The sequence below is a fragment of the Falco naumanni genome, chromosome 9 (genome assembly GCF_017639655.2).
Source record: "Falco naumanni isolate bFalNau1 chromosome 9, bFalNau1.pat, whole genome shotgun sequence".
Lineage (NCBI taxonomy): Eukaryota > Metazoa > Chordata > Aves > Falconiformes > Falconidae > Falco > Falco naumanni.
In genome coordinates this window covers 12,681,637-12,705,998 of record NC_054062.1, presented here as the reverse complement: position 1 = coordinate 12,705,998, position 24,362 = coordinate 12,681,637, and the positions used below count along the sequence as shown (strand labels likewise).

The following is a 24,362-nucleotide window of genomic DNA, read 5'->3' as shown; positions in this document are numbered from 1 at the left end:
AACCTCTTTATTTGCCCTTTGATTAATCTAAGTGGCCTTGTATTGGTTTGCTCCATTTCTTCAAAACCCAGGTTCTTTAAAACTGCCTGAAAAACCATGAACAAATATATCATGTCCATGTGGTACTGCTTTCTAAAGATGACTGTGAGATACAATGACTGAAATAAGTTCGGTTTGCTAAAGTGCTGACAAAAAGTAGCTAAACTGTTTTACATTTTTATACATTTGAATACTATGAAGTTTCACTTTTAATTTTTAAAATTTCTTTGCAAGATTCCCAACAAGTTATAAATGCATCTTTAAAGACACATTCGACGTTAATTCAAACACCTTGGCAGGCGGGTGGGCCCGCCGCAGCCGCACAGCGAGGCCGGGCAGCGGCCCCGGCCCCCGCACGCCGGGCACGGCGAACAACGACCGAACACACGCGCCGACGTTCCGTCGCGTTACCGATTCTCAACCTGCGTTCGATCATTTTAAGAGTTTGCTTGAATTTGGACAATTTCATTTTCCTCCGTTTCTGGGAGCTGGCCGTTTCGCGACAGGCATGTCCCGGGAAGCAGTGCAGCGGCGCTGCCCCGAGTAACGCGGCCGCGCTTGCCGCTGCCGCCCGACCCGAGGGGCAGCCGAGGCGCGGACAGCGGCTGCCCGGCAGGCCCGCCCGCTCGGGCACTGCCCCGCGACCTCCGCCCGAGGCCGAAGGTCATCGCTTTCACACGCAGGGGGTGCGGCGCTTCCCACGCTGGTCGACGGCCAGCCCTGAGCCGGTGGCCCCCGGGGCTGCCGGCCCGCCCGCCGTGCCCGGCCGAGCCCGCGGCTGCCGGCGGCGTGGCGAGAGGCAGCCCCGGGCGAGCGGGCGGGCCCGCGGCGGGGCCAGGAGGTCTGTCGCTGGCGGGTCCCGGCGCCGGTGGGAGGAGGAAGCGCGCTTGTCCAACCAGCTCCGTGCGGGCCTGACTTTCTTTTTTTTTTTCCCTGCCTTTTCCCCCCGCCAGGATGTGAGCCTGCCACAAAGGAGCCGAGGTCCGAGCCAGGCTGCTGGCGCCTGGCGCGGGGCGATGGGCGCAAGGCTGTGAATCCCAGCGCTGGGCTCGCCCCTCTCGCCAGGAGAAGGTCCCGCCGCGCCCCCACGGCAGCGGGGCTGCGCCCGGGGAGCCCGGTTGCGGGGCGCCTGGAAGAAGAAAAACGGAGAAGCCTCTGGCAGCCCGCCGCCGCCGCCGCGCAGCGCTCCCGAGGCTGCCGCGGCCGAGCGGCCCCGCCGCCCGCTGATGGAGGCGCGCTGAGGGCGCAGCAGCGCGGAGCGCGGCCCCAGCCGGCCCGGGTAAGGCAGAGCGCGGCCGGCGCCGGGGCCCCCCACGGGCGGGCGGCCCGGGGCGGGTGGGGGGCGGGGGGGACAGTGCTGCGCCCCGCGACACCCAGCTAGAGCCTGCTCGTTCCTTTCAAAAAAAAAAAAAAAAAAACAAAACCAAAAAACGAACATAGTAAAATACAGCTGTAAAGATAGTTGAGACATTAGACGTAGTGTCTCACGTTGAGACACAGATGCCAGGCAGCAAAGAGCCTTCTTGCCATGATTTTCAGGAATACGAAATCTTTTCAGTCTCATCTAATTCTGTATGTAACTGTGGGCTTCATGCTTCCTCTAATGCACCGAAAATGTATACTTGCCTTTCAACAAACTTTCTAGGACATACTAATTTCTGTGATCGCTTTCCTAAAGGACCACCTGTGTCTCTTAATTCAGTCTTACCTTCGTGTCTCATCAAGGGGATGTAAAAGTTCCTGGAACTTTAGTCTATACAATAAGTATTTGAAAGATTTTGCAAAAATTTCATTTAAAAAAGAACCCAGCATTTACGAGTACCTCTGTGTAAGTGTTACATATTTACTGTATGATCTAACTGCTATTTTTCATGGGCAAAATGAGTCACATTTATTAAGACATGAATCTGTTTAAGGACTATTATGGACAATCTGCATGCGCACATATGAGCACACACAGTATGAGCACCTTTTAGTGGTGATTGGATTAAGTGAAAATAAGGTGAGGCCACTGTTAAGGGAAGCAACAACAAAAGCAGTGCCCTCTCAATAATTACATTCCACATCTATGACAGAACTTTAGTAAAGCACAAAAAACAATCCACAAACAGCATGACTAAAATTCTTGGTAATCCAGACAGAAAATTTGTACTTCTTATAACTAAAAAAGCTACCTTTTGCCAAAACTTAAAAAAAAAGTTACATGGCAGCAAAAGATACATGGTTTCTTGCAGCACTTAATAGTACTTAAAAACAAAAGCTCTCCAAGAGCTAATTAAGTTACTCTCATTCTGAAGCGTTGATTTAGTCATCCATTCCCCTCAATGAAAAAAGTTTTCCTTTTAAGAATGAACTAGTGTTTGAACTGAAATTTCACCACAATTTTAAGTAGACAGAAAAGCTGAGTATAGAATACATTGTAGTAAAAGTATCTAAAGCAATTAATTGGTTTCTGATAGTGTGACACTGCTTACAATGTAATTTGTAACTAGTGGCAAACCCCCAAAAATCATTCCCCCTGTGAGTTTGGGGTTAAATTGTTCAATTTAGTTTTACATCATGTTTTCATAATTGAAGCTGCATGCTGTTAGGTGTCAGCCCTTCCTTATCCTCTATTATATATATTTACTTTGAAACTTCAAATGAAACTTAAAAGCTTTCCCTAATACATGTGGCATGCACAGTACTGTGCTGTATTTTCACTGTGAATTGCCATTTCCTTTTACGAAACTGGAAAAAAAAATCCTGTGATCAGGTTTTTAACAGCAGTACTCTTCATCTAAAAATCAAACCACACTAGTTAATTCTGAAAGAAAACCCATACCAGTGGAAGTCTCTCTCCTTAGAAAAGGAGCAAAAATTAAGTCACATTAAATATAAAGACTACCTGAAAAATTGGGAGGATAGATTAATGTAATTCCATGCAAGAGAATGTTTGGGAGAAGGAGTAAGAACAGAGCTCTGAGAAAAGGGGCAGGGAGTAAGAAAGAAAGCAGCTTCAGAAAATTCATGCTTATCTATCTTATCACAATGATGTTGTGAAATCCAGATCATATTACTGGCCTGGTGCCTGGAACATGCCAGCTAACTGCAAGTCCACAAACACTGACTATCAAAGGATACTGCAGAAGCAAGAATTAATGTTTGTTAAGAAAAAAAACAAAGCAAGCCCTCTGATCTTCATTTTCGACACCCTTGCTCCATTGTTTTTACAATCCAATTAAAATGTAAAACTGCACTAATCTAAAAATCCCTTTTAGCATCAGAGACAAAAGTATTAAAGAAACAGTGAAGATCTGTTGCTGTTTTTAATGTTTCTTCATGATAGAAATGTGAATTCACACAATCAAATAAAACAGTTTATCTTTTCAAGAATCAATGTGGTAACAGCTGACACTATGCCTTTTGCGAATGCGCCTTCATTTATATGTCTAAATGCTTGAGCAGTTTGCACAAAAGGTACCACAGCATGTAAGATATGTAGGAAAAGCCAGCTCACTGAATGACTGCTAGCCTCGTTATATTAATTATGGCCAGCACACAAGAACTGATTAACCCACAGAACTGAATTTTGTAACAGCAATTTAGCGTAGCAAAATGAACTCAACTGTATGTAGGATATCACTGCTACTGGTTTCTTCTAAGTCAAAACAACTGTACAGGGAAAGGTCAGAAAACTGTGTTGTGCCAAGAGTGTGTACCTCATCCTTCTTATATATGTGTTTTTTTCATCATCTGGGTATTTCTGAAAGGCTCTGAAGTATCAGTTTTGTTACGGTGTGTTAGATTCTGGCATGTCAGACCTGCACACACTCTCACCAATCCAGCCTCTGGACTACAAGCCCTTGAGTCAGAGCAAGTTACAAGGATGGGAGCAAGCTGTCAGTGTTGGACCTTGCCTATCCACTCTTTAAAGAAATTAAACTCACCTATTAACAACAACAACAAAGAATGTATGACACAAATAAAACCATGTATAGAAAATAGAGAGTGAAATAATAACACACACACACACAAATTCTGGAATTAACTCTCTAAGGGATGTAATACTCTGGGAGCCTTTTTAGGGAGGCCGAGTGACAGCGATAGAAAATGGTAGTGGTTTGTTGTAAAAACAATAGTTGTTATCCCAAAGGTAAAATGACTTAAATGGAGAATCCTATTTTATTTTGACAGTTTACTGAGCACTCCTGCCTAAGTGTAAAAAGTCACATAGGAAAATCTACTCCTTCACCATGTTTACCATAAAAAATTACCATATTATAACTGAAGCCCTGTAAACTAAAAATGCCTCCTTAGTTCCTGAGCTGTGTGACATACAAGCCATTAAAAATCTAGTCTCACTTTTTAGAGAATTGCTTCTACCTTCATTATATTACCAGGTTCTGATGTATTGGATCCTCAAACAAAATTGATAGTGTTTTTTCTTGATTAGATTACCATCGTAATAAATTCAACTATACTGCCATTCAAATAGTTAATGAAGTCCCCAGAAATCCTCTTCTCTAATATCCTAGTTTTAGCACAGAAAATTGCCTTCTCTGTAAAGCAGTCCCCAAGGATAGACAGTGTCACATATCGCTCGTACAAAAGCTGCATTTATGTAGCTCAGCGCATCACACTTTCATACCTACAGTCCTCTGGCTTAATAACAGTTTACTATATATAGAAAAACAAGAGCAGCAGCAAAAACCAGTTTACTACTTTCACCTACTGGGTTCCTTTATGTTCCTTTCCTGTAGGAGTAACCCATGCATACCAATGCAATTTAAGATAAAAAATTTATATTCCGGTTTGAAATCTAGGCAGTTGTTTTCCATGTTTGTCTTAGTTAAGAGGTTTTCCACACAGGACTTACACAGATCATTATTTTGCTTTTGTATTTCTCCAAAAGGCTATACTACAGGTGGTGTCTTCCTTCAATGTCAAAACATTTCCTCCTTGAACAGACTTGTAATCCAAAGCAAAGCATAATAAAGTTCAGTGTTCAGCCACCACGCAGTGTTCTTCCTATAATCTCAGCTCTTTTTTTGCAAAACACTGAAAAGCATAGCTGTAAAAAGAATATTGTATGAACTCCCAGAGGCAAGTTGCCAATCTCTCAATGGCTGAAAGACTCCACACTGCAAAACTACTTGAGGTCTAGATGCAACACGGCCCACAGCATACACTCAGGCTTTCACGAACACCTTTCTTTCCAAAGCAACACTGCAAACATCTATTTTATGAACAAATTTCACGCAACAAAGAACAGCCATAGCACTGAAAGACTATTGGCAGTATTTTCAAATAAGCTTAACGATGCTTTATTTTGTTATTACAAATATATTTTTCATGTGATGGAAACATACCTTTGTTCTCTTCTGTAAAAAGAAAAGCCCAAGAATGAGTAAAATATTTCATAAAACCTGAAAGAGATAGTCAACCCGTCTATTTTGTAAAAATGAGATCCTCTGAAGCATGGCATCAGAACTTACAAATAATGAAAAAGGTATACGTGTTGAAATATCCACAATGAAATGTGTTCAGGTAGCTTAAAAAAAATAAATTAATGCTTCCTCTTATGGCAAGCTGATTAAAAAGTGAGCATTTGCCAGTGATACTTCGCACGTAGAAGTATTTTTGCCTTGTATTATTTCAGGATCATGACAGTGATTAAACTACACGATGTGAAACACCTGCATAATTTTAGATGGTGTAATACTCAAATCATATATCCGTAACAATCAAAAGGCAATATATTTTGACTAATCAGAAGTCCCATATAGGCATGAGAGAGTACAGGACAGAAAAATATTTCAAAGCACAGCCAGCCAAAGAAAGATTTTCTTTTCATTTTCCCTTTAAAGGACAGGAAAAAACAATCAAATCCTGAAACATCTGATACCCTTTCAGAAAGTTTATTTCCTCTTTTTTCAGCAGATCATGGGAACATCCTCAGTTGGGCAAACAATGAACAAACAAACAAACCAACCTATTATTACCTACTTTCAGTTATATACACAGATAGGGGCCAACATTTGGTCTACAAACTGAAATTTCAACCAAAGCACTTATGCTGGCTAGGAGTATGAAAAATACTATGATTATAATCCACACAACAACGCTGCCACAAGTTTTCATACAGATGCAGTTATACTAGCAAAAGACAAATAAGAAAAAAAACCCAACACCAAACCCAGCCATTTTGCCTGAATAAAGCAATCTATACTGCCCAGTAGGGTAACCAAACACAGTTTGAAGTGTATCTGCACTAGGGCAAGTTTGTGCCAACTGAACTCCCATGAAAAGTGCTTTTACGTGTACAAAAGTCTTGAACAGCCAGAATCTGGAAATGGAATTATTACAAACTTCCATACTTTTCCTAATTAGAAGTTCTATTTGATTTTTGATTAAAATGACACATATCTATCTTTCTAAGTGTGCTTCTTTCACTTCTCCTGTTTTTTGTTTGTATGCTTGCTTGTTCAAGTTTGTCAGTGTGCAGGAGGATAAAAGACAGACGTGCTCCATTTCCAGTAATTAAGAAAATCTGCACCAAACCTGCAAGCATGCTTTTGTATAGTGTAGCTTTGTGCAATGGTGAGCTTGAAAAGTGTACAGCTGCCTAAGTGCAGTTCTGCGCTGGGGACAAATATGGTCCAAGTGATACAGTTCCCTCCCAGTCCATGGCAGAAGAGTTATTGGGAGAGGGAGAGAGGAAGAGCAGGGCTGAGCCAGAGAAACAGGAAGAACAGCAATCAGCAAGCAACAGCACTAGTTACGTATAAAGAACACTAGCTATTACTTGGCATGAGCGCAATAGAAGAAAACTGAAAGCTAGTGTGTTAGACATCAAATAAATAATATCTTCCTCTCCCATGGGAAGAAATTCTGATGTCCTCCTACTCAAAGGGGAAGACACTAAAAAGCATTAAATTCTTCCCTGAAATTGTTCCTCTGGCTTCCCTCCCCACTTCCTCCAGTAAGCTTTTTTCCTCCCTGAAAGATTAATCATTGAGAGTTGTTCAAATAAGCATGGTTTATGAATGTCATTTAAATCCAGCTGCAGAAAAGAAAGAATGCCATTTATGTTATGTAGTCCATCACAATATGGAAAAAATAGGCCTTATTCAGAACACTTCTTTTTTTTAATTGAACAAGTACAGACAACAAAAGACTTAAGAGATCACTTCATAAACAGACTGCAGGAAGAAGGACATCTGAAGACAGTATGGTGCTTGTTTCTCTTGGTACAGGAGCATTCTCTTACCAATGTACTTTTCCTTCCGGTCTTTTTTCTTACAGGAAGAACACCTTAGAAAAAGTGACATGCAGGCAAGGCCATGAGAGAGAAACATTTCAGCATGGCCTAATCATGCTGGTGTCATTCACTGATGGCTTACCTTCTCCAAACAGTGGTCAAGCCCCAGAAGAGGCATCCCAGAGAGGTGGCTGATGCCCTGTGCCTGTTAGTGTTTAAGAGGCATTTGGACAATGCCCTTAATACTGTGCTGTAACTTTTGGTCAGCCCTGCAGTGGCCAGGCAGTGGGACTAGGTGATCATTGTAGGTCCCTTCCAGCTGAAATAGCCTGTTCTGTTCTATTTTGAAAGATGTTTGAACTGATACGTTAAGACGAGTCTGATGAACTCTGTTCCATTTTTTTCCTAAACAGTTCTTAAAAAAAACTGAGGGAAAAATCAAACTGTTATATGTTGCTCTGTATTTCCTCAGCCTGGAAAAGAATGTGCACCCCAAATGCTCAACTGAAGACATGAGATGCTCTAACAAAGACAAGTGAACTGAGGAAAAAATTAGTTTCTTTTCAATGGTCACAGTAATTACAGTTGGGGGGGGGAGAATTTAAATTCAAACAGTGAAATAAAATCCATTTTACACCTATATGTGAGACACATTTGCAAAAACAGTCCATCTGTGCAGGAATATGAGCCCTGGAAAACTGCCAGGGTTTCCAAGTGTGACCTGCTGTGCAAATGCTTATTATGCAAGTTAAAGCTGTCTGGGGTGAATTTATGTTCCTTGTTTTCCAGGGCTCCAAATACCATTCCTTTACTTACAGAAACCATGTCAAACTGCAAACTCTTATCTCATAAGTTTTCAAGATTTTTGACAAGTTCTGAAAAGCACAATTCCTTTCCATTTGCAAAACCGAAAGTGAGTTTATTCCAAATAAGAAACTGAGGCAAAAAGGTATATCCAAAAACTTTAAGAAGGATCAGGTCCTGGCGCTTTTGTTTGAAACATTTACAGTAAGTTCTATGGTTTACTGCAAAACAACAGAAAAAAATCTGAGTGACTAACAACCCTATGAATAAGTATTTTAGCATGCATATCCATCAGTATCTTGAAACTCAAAAAAATTTCTTAAAACTCAGCAGCTGCCTAGAATCACAGGACAATTCAGACTGGATGGGACCTCACCTTGATCTTGCAAAGCAAAGCTAATTTCAACATTAGGCAATGCTGCTCAGAGCCTTGCCTAAATCGAAACTATGTATTTCCAGGAATGGAGATTCTACCACCGCTTTGGTCCTTTGTCACACTCACTGTGAAATCCTTTTTTTCTAAAACACAGAATGCATTTTTCCTGCAGCAATCTGTATCCATTGACCATTATACTTTCACTGTGCACTTCCAAAAAGAATCCATTTTTACAAACACCCGTTAAGTAGCTGAGGACACCAGCAAGATGTCTCCTTCACCTTCTCGTCTGGAGGCTAAACAAACCTAGCTCTTTCTGCTGCTCCTTATATGTCATGTCTGCCAGCCTCCAGCTATCCATGTGGGCAGTGCTCAGCTGGACTTGTGCCAGCTTCTCACAGCTGTTACAATTATCATTTCAAGTCATTAAAAAAAAAAATCATTGTACTAAAGATGACCAAGTAGAAAGGTGACAGTTATTTAAGCTTATTTCTTGTTAATTCTTATTTCATGTGCAGTTTTACAAGCAAAGAAAAATATGATGGCAGCACCAACAAAAAGCTGGTAGAAATACATGCTAGCAGAGTGCTGTTCAAGCAGCTGATAAGACTGGTCTGTGACAAGGGCATTCCTGGCAATAGTGACAATGCTAAGCTCATGTTTCCAAGACAACTGTTGCCTACAATGTTCTGGTATTGACTTACTTCTTAAGAGACTGCGATGCCTCAAATTTCCACCTTGGCTATGAGTCTCCTCTGAGAGCTAAGTTACTTTAATTCCACCAAAAGGGTACTGTTGCACTACATCAATAAACACTACTAGCTAATTTTAATAGCTGGGGGTCATCTTTGCCCATCATGCACATATGTGTTTTTACCCTTCCAAGAAAGGACTAAGAAGCTAAATGATCAGGTTGAGTGTAAAGACAGTGTCTATAGTAAGAGTCACAATAAATATTTTAGTTGTAAATTCTACTAGTCTGAAAAACCAACAAATTTTACTGCCTATGATATCTGGGAAGTAGAGTTTTTATTTTATAATTATAAGGACTAATATGGAGTAAGTTTTTCCTTTTTTTTTTAACTATGAGGTTCAATACTGCTGACTAAAATTGTTACATTTCACCTAAGCTACATCTCCTGCAACATACCTGCAGTTGTAAAATACTGCAAATGAGGTATTTGATATTTTTAGAACTTTTAACAACACATATTAACTTACATTCCATTTACATTTAAAAGTTATATTTGTAACTGTAAGAAATGAAAATATAATTCCTATTAAAATGAAAACACCAATCCTGGAAACTTTTGTGGTACTTGCCTAGAAGAAAAAACTCTTCAAATTCTGGCATTTATTACTTAGTTTCTTGTGGTTCTTGGCAGGGTTTAGATACACTAGCAACTAGTAACCACAGTTTTGGCCACAGAATGACACAACTATTGCCCACGACGTCCTTAGCCAACAGAAGATCATGCTGGATAAGAAAAATACCTCATTTGTATGCAGACATACTAGTTACTGTGTAGTATTTTGTAAGCTGTAGAACAGATTATCAATTTTAAGTTTGCATTGATTTCCTATTTGTTACTTACTGTTGAATTTATTTTAAAACAGATTTTAAAAGCTTCTTTGCAGAAGAATATTTGACCAGAACTAGAGGATCATGATGACAACAAGATTCATCTGTTTAATGCTAATCGCTGTTGTGGGAGCTACTGCTAGCAAAACACAGGAATTTGAAGGCAATGATGAGGAAACAGAACAAGAATTCATTTATATGAACAGACATAAGCGTTCCAGTGACACACAGGACAAATGCACTTATACCTTTATTGTACCTCAGCAGAGAGTGACAGGTGCCATTTGTGTTAATTCTAAGGAGCCTGAAGTTCTACTTGAAAACAGGGTAAATAAACAAGAATTACAGTTACTTAACAATGAACTTCTTAAACAAAAGAGACAAATAGAAACTCTCCAGCAACTGGTAGAGGTGGATGGCGGGATTGTTAATGAGGTTAAACTCTTAAGAAAAGAGAGCAGAAATATGAATTCTCGTGTCACACAACTCTATATGCAGTTACTACATGAAATTATCCGAAAACGTGACAATGCCTTAGAACTTTCTCAACTTGAAAATAAGATTTTGAACCAAACTGCAGATATGTTACAGCTTGCAAACAAGTACAAAGACCTGGAGCACAAGTACCAACATCTGATGTCAATTGCCAATAATCAGTCAATAATAATTGCCCAACTGGAAGAACACTGTCAAAGAATGCCACCCATAAAGCCACTGCCACAAACTCCACAGCCACCAAATAAAGTATACCAGCCTCCTACTTACAATCGCATTATTAACCAGATATCTACTAATGAGATTCAGAGTGATCAGAACTTAAAGGTTCTGCCACCTACCTTACCAACTATGCCGGCAGTTACTAGTATTCCAACCTCAACTGATAAACCATCTGGTAAGTAATATTATTGTTATTGATACATCTGCATTAGTTTCTGCTACTATGCAGTGGGGAACATTTTAACTGTAATATAAAAAAATGGAGACAGAATTTATTTAGCAAAATAAATGCAAATTAATTATTTTTAACTAAGTGAGATTTCTTAGATCTGAGGTTGTCTGTTTATGTCTTGTGTATTTTTCATATATGTGTTGTACAAGCACAGAAAGGAAGCAAAAAAAAAAAAAAAGAATTCTGAATTTAACAGATTCAGATACACTAGCCCCACAGATTTTTCTCATGTTAGTTTGCCAGGACAAACCCACCATTTATATTACATGTTTGGGATAAAGGAGCTGCAGAAAAATCTTACTAATCAACAGTCAATCATCTAAATTTTATTTACCTGTGCCCAAGACAGAACTGTTACAATTCATGACATCTGAAGGGGTTTGACACTCTTTGTGTAAACATTTATGAAGTTATTACAGATTAGCTGATCTAGCATGTGATACTTTTTGTGCTCATGTAACTCAAAAAGGATTATGTATCTGCTCTGTACCTCCTACAGGGCACTAGTGTTCTAAGACAGGAGCAAAGGGAAGCAAGTGGTGGAACAGTAAGGGATAATACACAGCTCTCTAAGAGTCTTAAGAGTTCTGCTGTAAGCAAGATTAGAGGCATCTGAAATCACATTAGAGATCAATTGATCTACATGATAAAGAAGTAACAGGTAAAGAACCCAGTTTCATATATGGTGCCACATATTTAAAAAATGTAGTTCAAATAATATGTGTCCCATACAAGAGAATTCTGTTCTTCAGTGTCTGGGCAAAATGTACTTGCTTCAGAAAAAAGATAGGGGACCAAAAGATACCTGAAACTAAGACAGGCACACAAACTGCACTCAGAATGTATTTCAAGGCTATCTGCAACATATTCCAAAAGACATCATCGAACTCTTTAAAGTTATCAAATAATACCACTGTCACATTAAAAAACCAACACAAACCAACCCAAAACAAAAACCTTATTTCTCCATGGGAATATCCACAATGAAATAAACTTGAGCAGGTCTTTCAGTCTAAAGCAGTCTCTAAAGCACTTTGCTACAAAGCAGTTTTTCACAATATTGCCAGAGATTAACTCACCAAAGCTTGCATTTTGGCATGCAGAACCTCAGCCAAAAATATCATGATTCTAATGTTCTATGTAAAAAAAAAAAAAAAACAAAACCCAAAAACCAACAACAAAAACCCAAACAAACACAAAAACAAATTAGAAAAAATTCAGGTCTATTACAATTTCTTTGGAGCAATACACTACAGGATAGCCTCTTTAATAATTACATCTTGACTTCGATCTCAGAGTAGGTTCAAGCTTTATTTCCTATCTTTCTGTAAGTGAAGTATCTTTCAAGTGTTAAGACCTTTCCCCTTCCTGTACACTCTTGTGCTTTTAAGTACCCAAACTGGAGCTGAGGCTTCACCATCACAGAGCAGAATAGAAAAGTTACTTCATGTGCAGAGTACTTTTGTTGATCTATCCTCATACAGCACCTTCCTTTTTTGCAAAGTAAAACACAGACTTGTCAGCAACTTACAGCCCTCTAGAACCTCTCTAGATCTTCACCTGAGGAAGTGCTGCTTTGCTTATCCAGCTATTTTTCATGCTCATCTCCAGAAGTCCCTTCCTAAGTCCACGATTCTAAAATAAGATTTGACACCTGCTACTTCTCCCTTATCTATATAACTTACCAGAAAAAGAAGTCTCACATTTCTTCTGCACAAATCCATTACAATGCTCATTTCTCTCTATTTTCTTGTTTGCAGCAGTTTGGTTTGTTCAAGCAAATTTCTGACAACTCAAGTTAAGCTATTCAACTGTTCACTTCCAGGGTATCCTCATCCCGTCTCCTCACCTTCCTTTTTGGGCAAGGAACACGTAAATACCTTTTCCTCATCCTCCAGAATATTCTCCCCTCAAAAAGCACATCTCAAACAAAATCCTATCCCACAATTAATGGTGTAAATGATGCTTCAGCCAGGTGTTTAGAATGCACTAGGAGAAACCCACAAAACCACCCCTACCACCCCCCAAAACAAACAAAACCCACCACACAACTCCCCAGCCACTGGGAAAAAAATCCATTTGTCCAGTCCTTTCTATACTATGTCTTGAGTTCTCAACCTTTGTCAAAGCTCCTGGCTCTACTAACCACTGATCACCCAACCTGTGCAATGAAACTGAGGCAAAATGGAAGAAAAATGTTAAATGCCTTCTCAAGTTTAATCTGTTGACAGCTCTCCTTCCTCACAAAGGATCAGACCACTATTTTCCCTTGATCATAGCCTTACTAGTGTCTTACTACTCTCAGTAGCTTTACTTCATTTTATACGTTTTGTCTGCACTGTTGGGTTTATTTTTTGGGGGTGGGGGGCTGTTGGTTGTTGTTTTGTTAAAAACAAAGAAGGAAACCAACCCCACAGACAACAGCCATGCCTAATACCTGGAGCTAGCATCTGCTTTGTCTGAGCCTTCTTCATATCTCCAAAGCTACTGGAAAGGTCATGATTTAGCCAGCTCAGTTTCTTATCCTTTTCCATAGCCACCTTCTACAATAGCAAAGTCTATTGCAACGTCCTCGGAGACTCTTCAACAAACTCAAACTCTTCACTTGTACTGACTGTCTAAAGCATTTTCTCTCTACACACTCTGAATTTGCTGGTGTCTGTTACATTTAAGTTCATTTTCTTAGTTTTGCTTTTCATTTTCCTTTCTTAAGAATTGTGGCCTCTGTTATTTCCCAACCACGATCACCTACACTGCTTTCCATTTCACATTTTCAGTCAATTCTTCTCTACTAACTAGGTTAAAATATAATATATCCTGTGTTTTTTTGCTTTCTCTATTTTAGGTATCTATGACAACCTCATCCCTAACAAATTCCAAAAACTTGCTATGTATTTTTTTTATTTGCTGTATTCTTTTCCCAACCAAGAGACAGTTGGAAGAGGTAGGCAACAAGTGTCAAAACCCACACATTTAAGTTAATTATGCACATAAACTGTGTAGAATGTGACTTCAGTTATTTCACTGTTTTAAAACACATCTTGTATTTCCCTTTCATTTGTGTTAATGATTCAAAATGAATTAAAAGCTATGTGGACCCAAGCTTCCAGTTCCCCATGAAGCACAATATATGATTACAGACTCTCACCAAATCCATAAAAGTCATATACAAGAGCCTGAAATATGAAATCTAATTTTTGTAAAAAATAATGCAGTGTGAAAGTATTAGTGCAGAGCACAATTAAGTGAATCTTTATTTACATGGACCTGTTGGAGCAGGTCCAGAGGAGGGCCATAAAGATCTCAGAGGGCTGGAGCACCTCTCCTGTGAGGAAGGGCTGAGAGAGTTAGGGCCGTTCAGCCTGGAGAAGGGAAGGCTCCCCGGAGACCTTTGAGCAGCCTGACAGCACCTAAAGGGGCTGGCAAGAAAGCAGGAGAGGGACATTTTAGCAGGGCCTGTAGCGACAGGACAAGGGGCAATGGCTTTAAACTAAAAGAAGGTAGATTCAGAGTAGGCACAAGGAAGAAATTCTTTACAATGAGGGTGGTAAAACACTGGCACAGGGTGCCCAGAGAGGTGGCAGATGCCCCATCCCTGGAAACATTCAAGGCCAGGCTGGACAGGGCTCTGAGCAACCTGATCTAGTTGGAGATGTCCCTGCTCACTGCAGGGGGCTTGGACTAGGTGGCCTTTAAAGGTCCCTTCCAACCCAAACCGTTCTATGATAATCCTAGCACCCTCTCCTTTTTATTTTTTAATTGCACATTAAAAAAATATTTGAGAAAATATTTGAGAACATGTTTAGTACAGTTTAATTATTCAAGTTAAGGTCAAGAAATAAAATATGATTAGAGAAATTTTTTATTAATCCAAACACCATTAATGGCTGCAGAAAACAGAAATAAAGGAGATGCAAGACAAAAACAGTTGGGGAAAAAAAAAAATCACGTGGTTTGGGTTAGCAGAATTGCAGATGCAATTTTAAGACTTATTTCACCTTCTTCAACTTGGCATAAATGGGTGCACATCCAAAGCAATACAGTACATCTCACACAGTCAGTTATCAAAACCTGTTCTGGTCTTTATGTAACATAAGTGTGTGGTCTCTTCATTACACAGCTGTATCTCCATCCTAGACGTCTAATACGACCAAACTTTTGTAGTTAAATGCGTTTGTGCCAGTAAACATGTACTGTTTAGATGACAAAGGTACTATTCCTCAAAGGTCTGCCTCACTCCCTAGAAGTGATTTTATCAAAATTATCTGTCTGAAAGTCAGGATGCTCTCCTTTTTCAAGGGAGAACAAGATGAAATCAGAAGGAAGACTTAACATTTTGTTACTATAAAATAACAGTCCTAGTAAAAAAACCCATCCTTTTCTCCTAACAATGGCACATAAGCTATAAAGGAAGTTTACACAGTTGCTGCCCAATTTTTTTTGCAGAAAAAGAGGCAATATCTGCTACTGCTGGCCAACCAGTAATATGAGTGGCCCAACTGCATTTACCTTAGTCAAAACACAGGAATCTGAACTGGAGAGCATAGTAACTGCCACAGAAATGAATTTTAACCAAATTGTAAGTCATGTGTATAGAACTCTCTTTAAAGTGCTCATCTTATTTCTACATGAGTATTTTTGAAACAGCCTACTCTGTAAGTCACTTAGAATTCAAAATCTTAAGAGCAGTGGCCCTTTCTTTAACAACTTTATGCAGTACTAGGATACTAGACTCTTGTGCTTACACTCAGAGGAAGGCATTTCAGAAGAAAACATTATTATGGCTGTGATCTAAAACAAGACAGTAATTCTGAAGTATTTCTCTGGCATATCTGAAGTGGCAGACTTGAGAGGCAAGACATAGATGAATAGCATCTTGCTAGAAATTTACTAGTAACATTTGAAGCACTGGGAATTTCAGAGATGTCATGGTCTATTTCCTCTTCAGATGATAAAAGCTGATGACTACATAACAACAACATCGGCAGCAAAGCAGAAAAACATGATGTAGATAAATTAAAGAACCCCAGCCTCACAGTAAAATGTTCTAGAGAAAAGAAGCTCAAAGAATGTATTGTAAAATGTGGACATCATTGGATATAAAATAATTTTAGAGATACACACATTATAATAGACAAGTTAATTTCTCTGCAAGATCTACCATCATACTTTGATCCACGCATTTCCCATAAAGTCTTATTTTATGAAGTGTAAAAAAGATGCCCCAATGCTCCTGTTGTGCATTCTCATTCTTCGCAAAAATAAAAGAAAATGTAAAAAATACTTGGTTTTGATTCAGAGTAGAAGAATTTGCAATTTTATCCATAAATGGTTTACTTCAAATTCTTATTTGTGCATTCTTGTTTCCCACTTATGCCCAAAAGAATAAGTTAGGTAAGTTTAATCCTCTCTGCGAAATACTGAACATGTACACATCACTGAAATTCTACAGAAAAATAAGAAAAATTTTACAAATATCAGTAAATAGCCAGTAAGTCACCTGATGTCAACACCACAATTGTTCAAAATGACTGCAATTATATTGTATTCCATTCTACTAAGCAAATATTAACTCCAAGTAAAATTTCTATAGTCCTATTTAGGAATATTGCTCCTTAAGACTTGTTTGAAAGAGCTAGAAGTCTAATGAAAGACTTAAGGATTAAATGGTTTAGCTGTGACACTAACAACAACCCCTTAGAGTTACAACCCAGAGGTTTGGGGTGGGAAGCAGGGCTATAACATACCAAACCCCAGCAACTTTGCATTCATTAATGCTTAGCAACTGCAAGTTTTAATATACCAATGCAAAAATTAGATGTGGTTTATCTACAACAGGTTTTAGTTTACAACATCAAAAAGTTTATCTCACAAGGTCAGTAACTCAAGCAGATCTGATACAATAATTTCTTAGAATGTAGAATTCTACACGCAACAGGACAAGCACTGTTATGTGAAGCACTGCTACATATTCTGCATAAACTAGAGTTACATAAATAGTTTATAAAAATATTCTGCTTTGTATGAATTTGCTAGTGCAACACTGGAAGATGACTAGACACAAGACAAATGAAAGATGAACTTGAAAACTGAATGAACATGATTCATCATCTTTACCCAACAAATCAACCAATTTTTTTCTGAGAACAAAACATTTCCTAGCCAGTTACACCAATTGTATGAATGATATGAAATGTATGTTTTCTTGTGCAACTGCTGTGGAAGACATTATTCCTAGACAAACATGCACACAAACCAGTTCATTATACTCTACCAGATAAAACTTGCAGGTAAACATTTTAACCCCATGCTGCATTATAAAAAATACAGTGAAATAGTTAAATAATGAGCAGCAAGCAATGCTGCTAAGGTTAACGTAATATTAATATACAGTGTATGCTAATCTTATATGGTCACACACTTTTTCAAAAAAGGCATTAGTAGCATAGAAAATTAAACATACATAGTAACAAGACAGACTATATATTCATACTGCTAATTACGGCTTAATGAAGCCGGTGGTTTGAACTGATACATTCTTTAGGTGAAGCAATGCAGATTCTGTACTATCAAGTAAAAACTCTGGATAGGAGCAATTCAAGTAAGAAATACTGAAATGTGATCTGAAGATTATTTAAACAGGGTAAAGAAGTATTATGCCAATATATAAATGCAAGGCCAAGCCAATCATATATGTGCTTCCAAATGCTACCACTTAAACAAAACACACACATAAAAAAAAGGAAAGAAAGAAAACAGATCCAAGAACTAGAAAATCGGGGGTTTAGCAAAATTTGATATAATAGCCTATCCGAAACATGGCGTCACAAACGACATAAAATAGCAGAATATTCTAACAAACAAAAATGCATAAACTAGAAGTGCTAACTGAAAAGGTAAAAAGTTTTTAAGTACCATAGAGACTGTTTAAAGACACCCTACCAGAAATCCAGAACTATCCTTTCATCCCAAAAAAAGGACTTTGAGAAGACCAGGCAATCTTGTCATGGTTAGCAGCTTGGTAAGAGAGCAGTATTACAAGAAAGATGACATCACTCAGAGCACTGAAGTCATGTCCAAATCAGGAAATAAGAGAACAACCTATTCTGTCAGGTTAAATATAAAGACACATGATAATCTTAAGAATTACTTGCAAAAGGAAAAAAGGGCATAATAAATCTGATTTCTAATACATCAGGAGCAGGAAGCATGACTAAAAGTTTATAGGGAAATGTAAGATATACTCTCAAAAATGAAGGCAACAGTAGAAAATCTAAATTAATTCTGGTATGAGTATTCACTGAGAGGACACTTTGAGGTTCCCGTGTTGACTAGGTTAGTGGCGAAGAGGGAACCCTGCAGGATTTATCTCAAACCGAAATGTTGGTAGAAGAGGATATAAAGCCAATGGAAAGTGAATACTAACAAACTGCAAAGAGTAAAGCACATCTGCCAAGAGTTCTAAAGGGAACTGAATATGAAACAATTAACTAATGTGTAATCTCACAGAATTGCCTTGGTATGTGAGGAATGAAAGGTGGCCAATGTGATACTGAAAAAAAAATATTTCCACTAATTGATAGAAAATATGCTAAGAACAGTAGAACAAGCAGTAAACCAGTCTGAATCACACATCATCATCCAATCACCTTGAATAAGAATCAGCTTGGGTTTTGTAATACCAATTCTGTATCACTTTTAGAGGTATTTGAAGGGCTCAGTGCCTATGCAGACACAGTTCTTGTTGATAACTGTACATACATATTTCCACAAAGCACTGAACAGGTTTCTTCCTAAAGGTGTTGAAATTAAGCTGCAAAGTACAAAGAGCGAGCCTCATAAATAAACCATAAATATCCCTTAATTATTTTTTCATGAGGCAGAATTAGTCATGGTCTCTTATAGAGATCTGTGCTGGGGCCAGTCATCTTCAGTATGTTCCCTTTAATTTCTGGTGCCAGATGACAAATCTCAGACTATACAGCTCAGTAAAAAATTTTGGAAGTCTAACCACCTGTCATGCAAATGTAGTAGCACACTCTGCTTTGAAGTATTTATAACAGTTTATCTTCATCTTAAAGCACTTTCAGAGAAAAGAATCGTGCAGTAGAGCACTGTTGCCATGTGGCCTAAAAAACTTGCAAGATTAGAAAGCTGTAAATACATCATACGCTGCTATGTATTTATGAAGACAAGATGAAAGAACTGTGGTTTACTGTTTTAGGAGTTTCTTCAATAATGACTTTGAACTGACATGCTCTTTTTTGATTTTGGTAAGTGCCACTCCACACACATTGTGATAAAATAAACAAGAGCAATGTGAAATACCAGCACTCATTACATTTGTCTTCTTCCACGTCACAGAAGTAGCCATGCAACTGCGTCAGACAATACTGCATCTACAGCTACACTGCCAGAAATCCAAACAGTTAGTCACAACAGAAACGGAGAAGGGGCTTAGAAGCAGCACTCTAGGAACAGCCTGTGAGCATGACTAAGGAAAGAAGAGCAGCACATGGGTACAGATCAAAAACTTGGACTGCCTCTTGGTACACCAACTTGTTGATGAATTAGTCAAAAAGACCAAAAAAACCCCACCCCAACCCTTCAAAACACTGAGGTTGTTTCTGTAAAATTTACTTAGTACTAACTCAATTACGGAGTACGAGATTAGCTCTATCATTACCGGTGTTGGAAGTGAATTACGAAAAAGGGTAGATGAACTGAAATAATTTAGAAGATAAATTACTCTTGAGAGCAACATATGACTCCTCATTCGGGCGGCAGGGGGAATGAATTAGGTCTCTAATCCTAAGGATTCTTGTTGACTTCACCCTTGAACTCAGGCAGCAAAGCAGCTGGGGAAGTCTACCTGCAGGTATCACCACAGACTGGTAAATCGTTTGTATCTAAATTCCTCAAATTCTTAATGAATCTATCTATCTTTCCACTGGAGAAAGTGTCTATAAAAGTCATGAATGTAAGATACTCTTTTTGAAAGTAAGCTCTTTATGGACTCTATAAACTCAAGGAAAAAAGTGCACTCTCCTTCTGAAAATAGGAGAGCAATATCTGTAATCTCTGTGAATGCAAAGTATTTTAAAAGTCTTCTCATTTATCTAAAATCTCTCTCACAATATAAATGGCCATTCCATGTTACAAATCTTCATTTGTATCTTGTGTTAGCATTTATTAAGGTAATACCTGCAACAGTAACACCTACATTATTAATTTGCGCTGCCAGTTCCATTGTTAATATCTGTGTCAGTGACATTTTTGGGGATCTAAAAAGCTGAATTTCTCAAAAATAGAAAGAATCAAACCACATTTGTTTTCTAAAAGAAATTATTAATACTTATCTATGGAGTCATTCATATTTTGTTTCTTTGACGATATAATCAATGTTGTAAGTGTGGCTGCCTTACAATACATTTTTTAAAAAATATCTACCTTTTATCAGTAATTCATTGTGAAATGTTCCAGAAATGAAGTTACAACAAATGAACCTGCCTGCAAACACTTAGCAGATACTGTACCTTCAATAAGAGGAAAAACAAATGTACTATTCAGCAGGAGCAAATCTACTGTAAAAATCTACCAACTGAAAACTGGCCCTGCAGTAAAGGTATGCTCAGCTGCATTGTGATGCAGAGTCCTTCTGTTTTGACACAGGGCCCTGGAGAGACTGTCTACAAGCATTAGAAGACGGCCACGATACAAGCTCCATCTATCTTGTAAAACCAGAAAACACAAACCAGCTTATGCAGGTCTGGTGTGACCAACGGCACGACCCTGGCGGCTGGACAGTCATTCAGAGGCGGCTGGACGGCTCTGTCAACTTTTTCAGGAACTGGGAGACATACAAGGTTAGGACAAGTGAGCAGTTTAATGTTTTCTACCCTCTAAAATCATCAGTAGGGTCAATAAGAAAGGTGATTTTAGAATCCGGCCAACAGCTTACTTGAAAAGGAGCTTGTGTTTACCCTTCCAGAAGGGAAAGTCTCTATAAAATAAGTTACTGTGGTTTTCTACTTAAGAATACACTAAGATTTACCACTAAAACAGATGCGCAACATTAACATGCTTCTCTTGCTTCCTTTACAGCAAGGATTTGGTAATATAGATGGAGAATACTGGCTCGGATTAGAAAATATTTATTGGTTAACAAATCAAGGCAACTACAAACTGCTCATAACAATGGAAGACTGGTCAGGTCGAAAAGTATTTGCTGAGTATGCTAGCTTCAGGCTGGAGCCAGAAAGTGAGTACTACAAGCTGAGACTGGGACGCTACAATGGCAATGCGGGAGACTCCTTCACTTGGCACAACGGCAAACAGTTCACCACGCTGGATCGGGACCACGATGTATACACAGGTACGAGGCCCCTTTCAGCTGCATTGCTTTTTTTGCCTTGCTCACACCCCTTTTATATTTTTCTTCTCCTTTTTTAAAAAGGAAAAATACTTAGACATACACAGACACGCAAAAAAAGAAACTACATTTTTAGAGATTTGTCAATTAGTAACTTCTGAAGCACAGACTGCTGTGTCAACCCTTATAGGTACTAACACCGAAACAGAAATTCCCATTGAAATATTTATCATTTACACTAAACAAGGGTGTGTAAACTACACTATGGGAGGTTATTTGAAACAGTAACGCAAATAAATTTTCCGGCAAGGGAACGCAACACTAATGAGTCTATCTGTAGAACCTAGCTACAGAGCTGGCTCCTGAAGAAGCCTAAATTCACCTCATACTACATAGTATCTACAAGTTAAACACGCAGTCAAACAAGCAAACAACAAAAAACCAACAACCAAAACCAAACTTGGTTTTGTGCTTTGCTTGCTTGCTCTAAGATTGTTCATTTACTCCTAAGACTGAATCAGAGCTGTCTTTTGCAGGTAACTGTGCTCATTACCAGAAGGGAGGATGGTGGTACAATGCATGTGCTCATTCAAACCTCAATGGGGTCTGGTATCGTGGAGGACACTACCGCAGTCGGTATCAGGATGGCGTTTACTGGGCTGAATTCCGGGGAGGATCATATTCACTGAAGAAAGTTGTTATGATGATAAGACCTAACCCAAACACATTCCACTGAAATAATTCTTGTGTTGGTTTGCTCTCTTGTTCTAAAAATCACGTAAAGCTATGATGTTATTACCTGGAATTATCTTTTCAGAAATGAGGAATGTAAGATATTGTACATTTATTGCTAAGATGTGAAGGATTGTATATTGTATTTTCAATAATCGTTCCAGAAAAAAAAAAAAGCTGAAGAAAAAAAAGGAACTGAAATGACATAACGTTCAGAATGTCTCTTGGTACTAAAAGTAGTTCCATTAAGCCTTTTAGAACTGGCAGTTTAGACGGACTGTTGATAAACTTTCTGGTTTTTATTCCCTGTAAATTAAGTCTGGATGGTAAAAATACTGCCATAACATTTAAATATTTTTGTATGTTATGTATAAATATTCTCAAAATACAGGAAATATTACAAACTGTACAGCAAGAGTTTTTTATTATTATTAGCAATCATTTGACACAGGAAATTATATCCTTTGAACTGTGTAGCTGGTATATGTACATTAGTGTGATTATTCTGATTTAATCTTTGTTAACTGCGTGAATGAAGTTAGTACTACATGATTTGATTTGGAGAGCAGATACCCAAACCACTACTGTCATGATAAATCCAGTCCTTCTCCTTCACTTTGAGCATTTTAATAATCTGCTCCTTTAAATCAGAATTCACATTTGATTTAAGTATTTTAGATTAAAAACACTAATGATTTTTCTTACCAAAATGACATAGCTACCTGCATATGGAAATTCATCCAGATTTAAAACATATAAAACATGCCGTATAGCCAACAATGTTATACTACACAATAACTGTCACAGTATTTTGTACCTGACTTCAGTCATTACCTGCTGCGTAGCCTCTGTAATCAGAAATGGCTGTATATAAATTAAAGGGACTATCCAACTTTGCAGGCAAATGATGGATACCAATATATAAGCTATTTAATATCCTTAGCCAGTAGACGAAAATTATATAAAGAAATAACCTGTAGCCAAGAGAAGTTATATTTACCATATTTCACAATTATAACATATTACTGTCAAATTATTAAATAGATTTACTCATCTATATTTAGAGGTCAGTCACAACTACGAAATACAGACTGGGATAATTCTAATATTATTCTGAGGTAGGTTTCTAGAACAGATTGTTATAAGACCCATTTCAAAACAACAACTACTAAGAAAAATGTAAGTTAAAGAATGCGTATAAGAGGGAGAGCAAAAGCCTCTACAAGTTAACTATAACCTTCAGTAAGCCTGTAGAATAATTACTGTGTGTTTGTGTGCGTGTGCTTGCACACTTTTTCCCTTATTACCTCATCACTTCTTTACAACAGTATGATGTGCATTAAACTGACAAGTGATGTAGCATGTGTTGTATATAACTGAAAGCAGGGTTTTTAAAATATTAGATTACCCCTGTAATATTGTAATCTGTTAATAAAGCAACAAATGTTATTTTGACATGTTCAGATTTCATCCTCTTTTAGTTCAGATAACTCATAGCAAAGTACAGATAATTACTTACTTTCACACCACTCTGCCTCATGACTCAGACACGTAACTACTATTAACATGTGTGAAGCGTATAAATATTACAACATCAAAACCAAAGCAATTTTCAGCTGAATTTCCACATATCTCAAGGAGGAAGAACTTTCTGTAGGTCATACAAAAACCCCAAAATTTTCAAACAGCATTCAAACTTTATCTTCCACTGGTTTATCTACTGGACTATGGAAAACAGTTAAGTTTTAGGTAAGAAATATTAAATGCATCTACCAGCTCTAGATCCTGGCCACAGTGCTCTAACAATTAGGACTGTAGTATTAAGGCAGTAAAACTCCTGCTGACATCTACAACTAACCACTGTTTTTTTCAGAAGAAAACATACGCAGTAGACTGATGCCTACATTAGGAGATTTGCTTATGAGCTTCTTCAATGTGCATGATGTGTATATGTACATTCAACTTATATGTCTGCAACTAAATCATCAAAACATCCTGAAAATACTTAGCATGGCAATATCCTTACGTCAAGTTCACACTCCACTCTCTTCTTGCGCTCCTTTGGTATCATGCTATCACAACATATCCAGGTAGAACACAACACATAACCCAAGGACTAAGATACAGGGGCCAAACACTGAACAATGCATTAGCCATATGTGTAACTGGTTTAGAAGAACTTCATGCTGCTGGCATAGAGCTAACTACTATGGAGTGTTCGCTCACTTTTAAAACAGGTCACTGAATATTACTTCCCTATACTCA

General features: G+C 38.3%; 2 protein-coding genes across 13 annotated transcripts in view; one reads left to right on the top strand and one right to left on the bottom strand.

The window, feature by feature from the left end:
* The window catches only part of RALGPS1 (Ral GEF with PH domain and SH3 binding motif 1), a 119,517-nt gene that overhangs the window by 54,772 nt on the left and 40,383 nt on the right, over positions 1-24,362 (bottom strand). The gene's annotated exons all lie outside the window — the stretch shown is intronic.
* Positions 980-23,552, top strand: ANGPTL2 (angiopoietin like 2). The gene is made up of 5 exons (XM_040606747.1): positions 980-1,318; positions 10,080-10,936; positions 20,666-20,859; positions 21,098-21,368; positions 21,902-23,552. The coding sequence occupies exons 2-5, from the start codon at positions 10,129-10,131 to the stop codon at positions 22,099-22,101; spliced, it is 1,473 nt and encodes a 490-aa protein (XP_040462681.1). The 5' UTR covers positions 980-1,318; positions 10,080-10,128; the 3' UTR covers positions 22,102-23,552.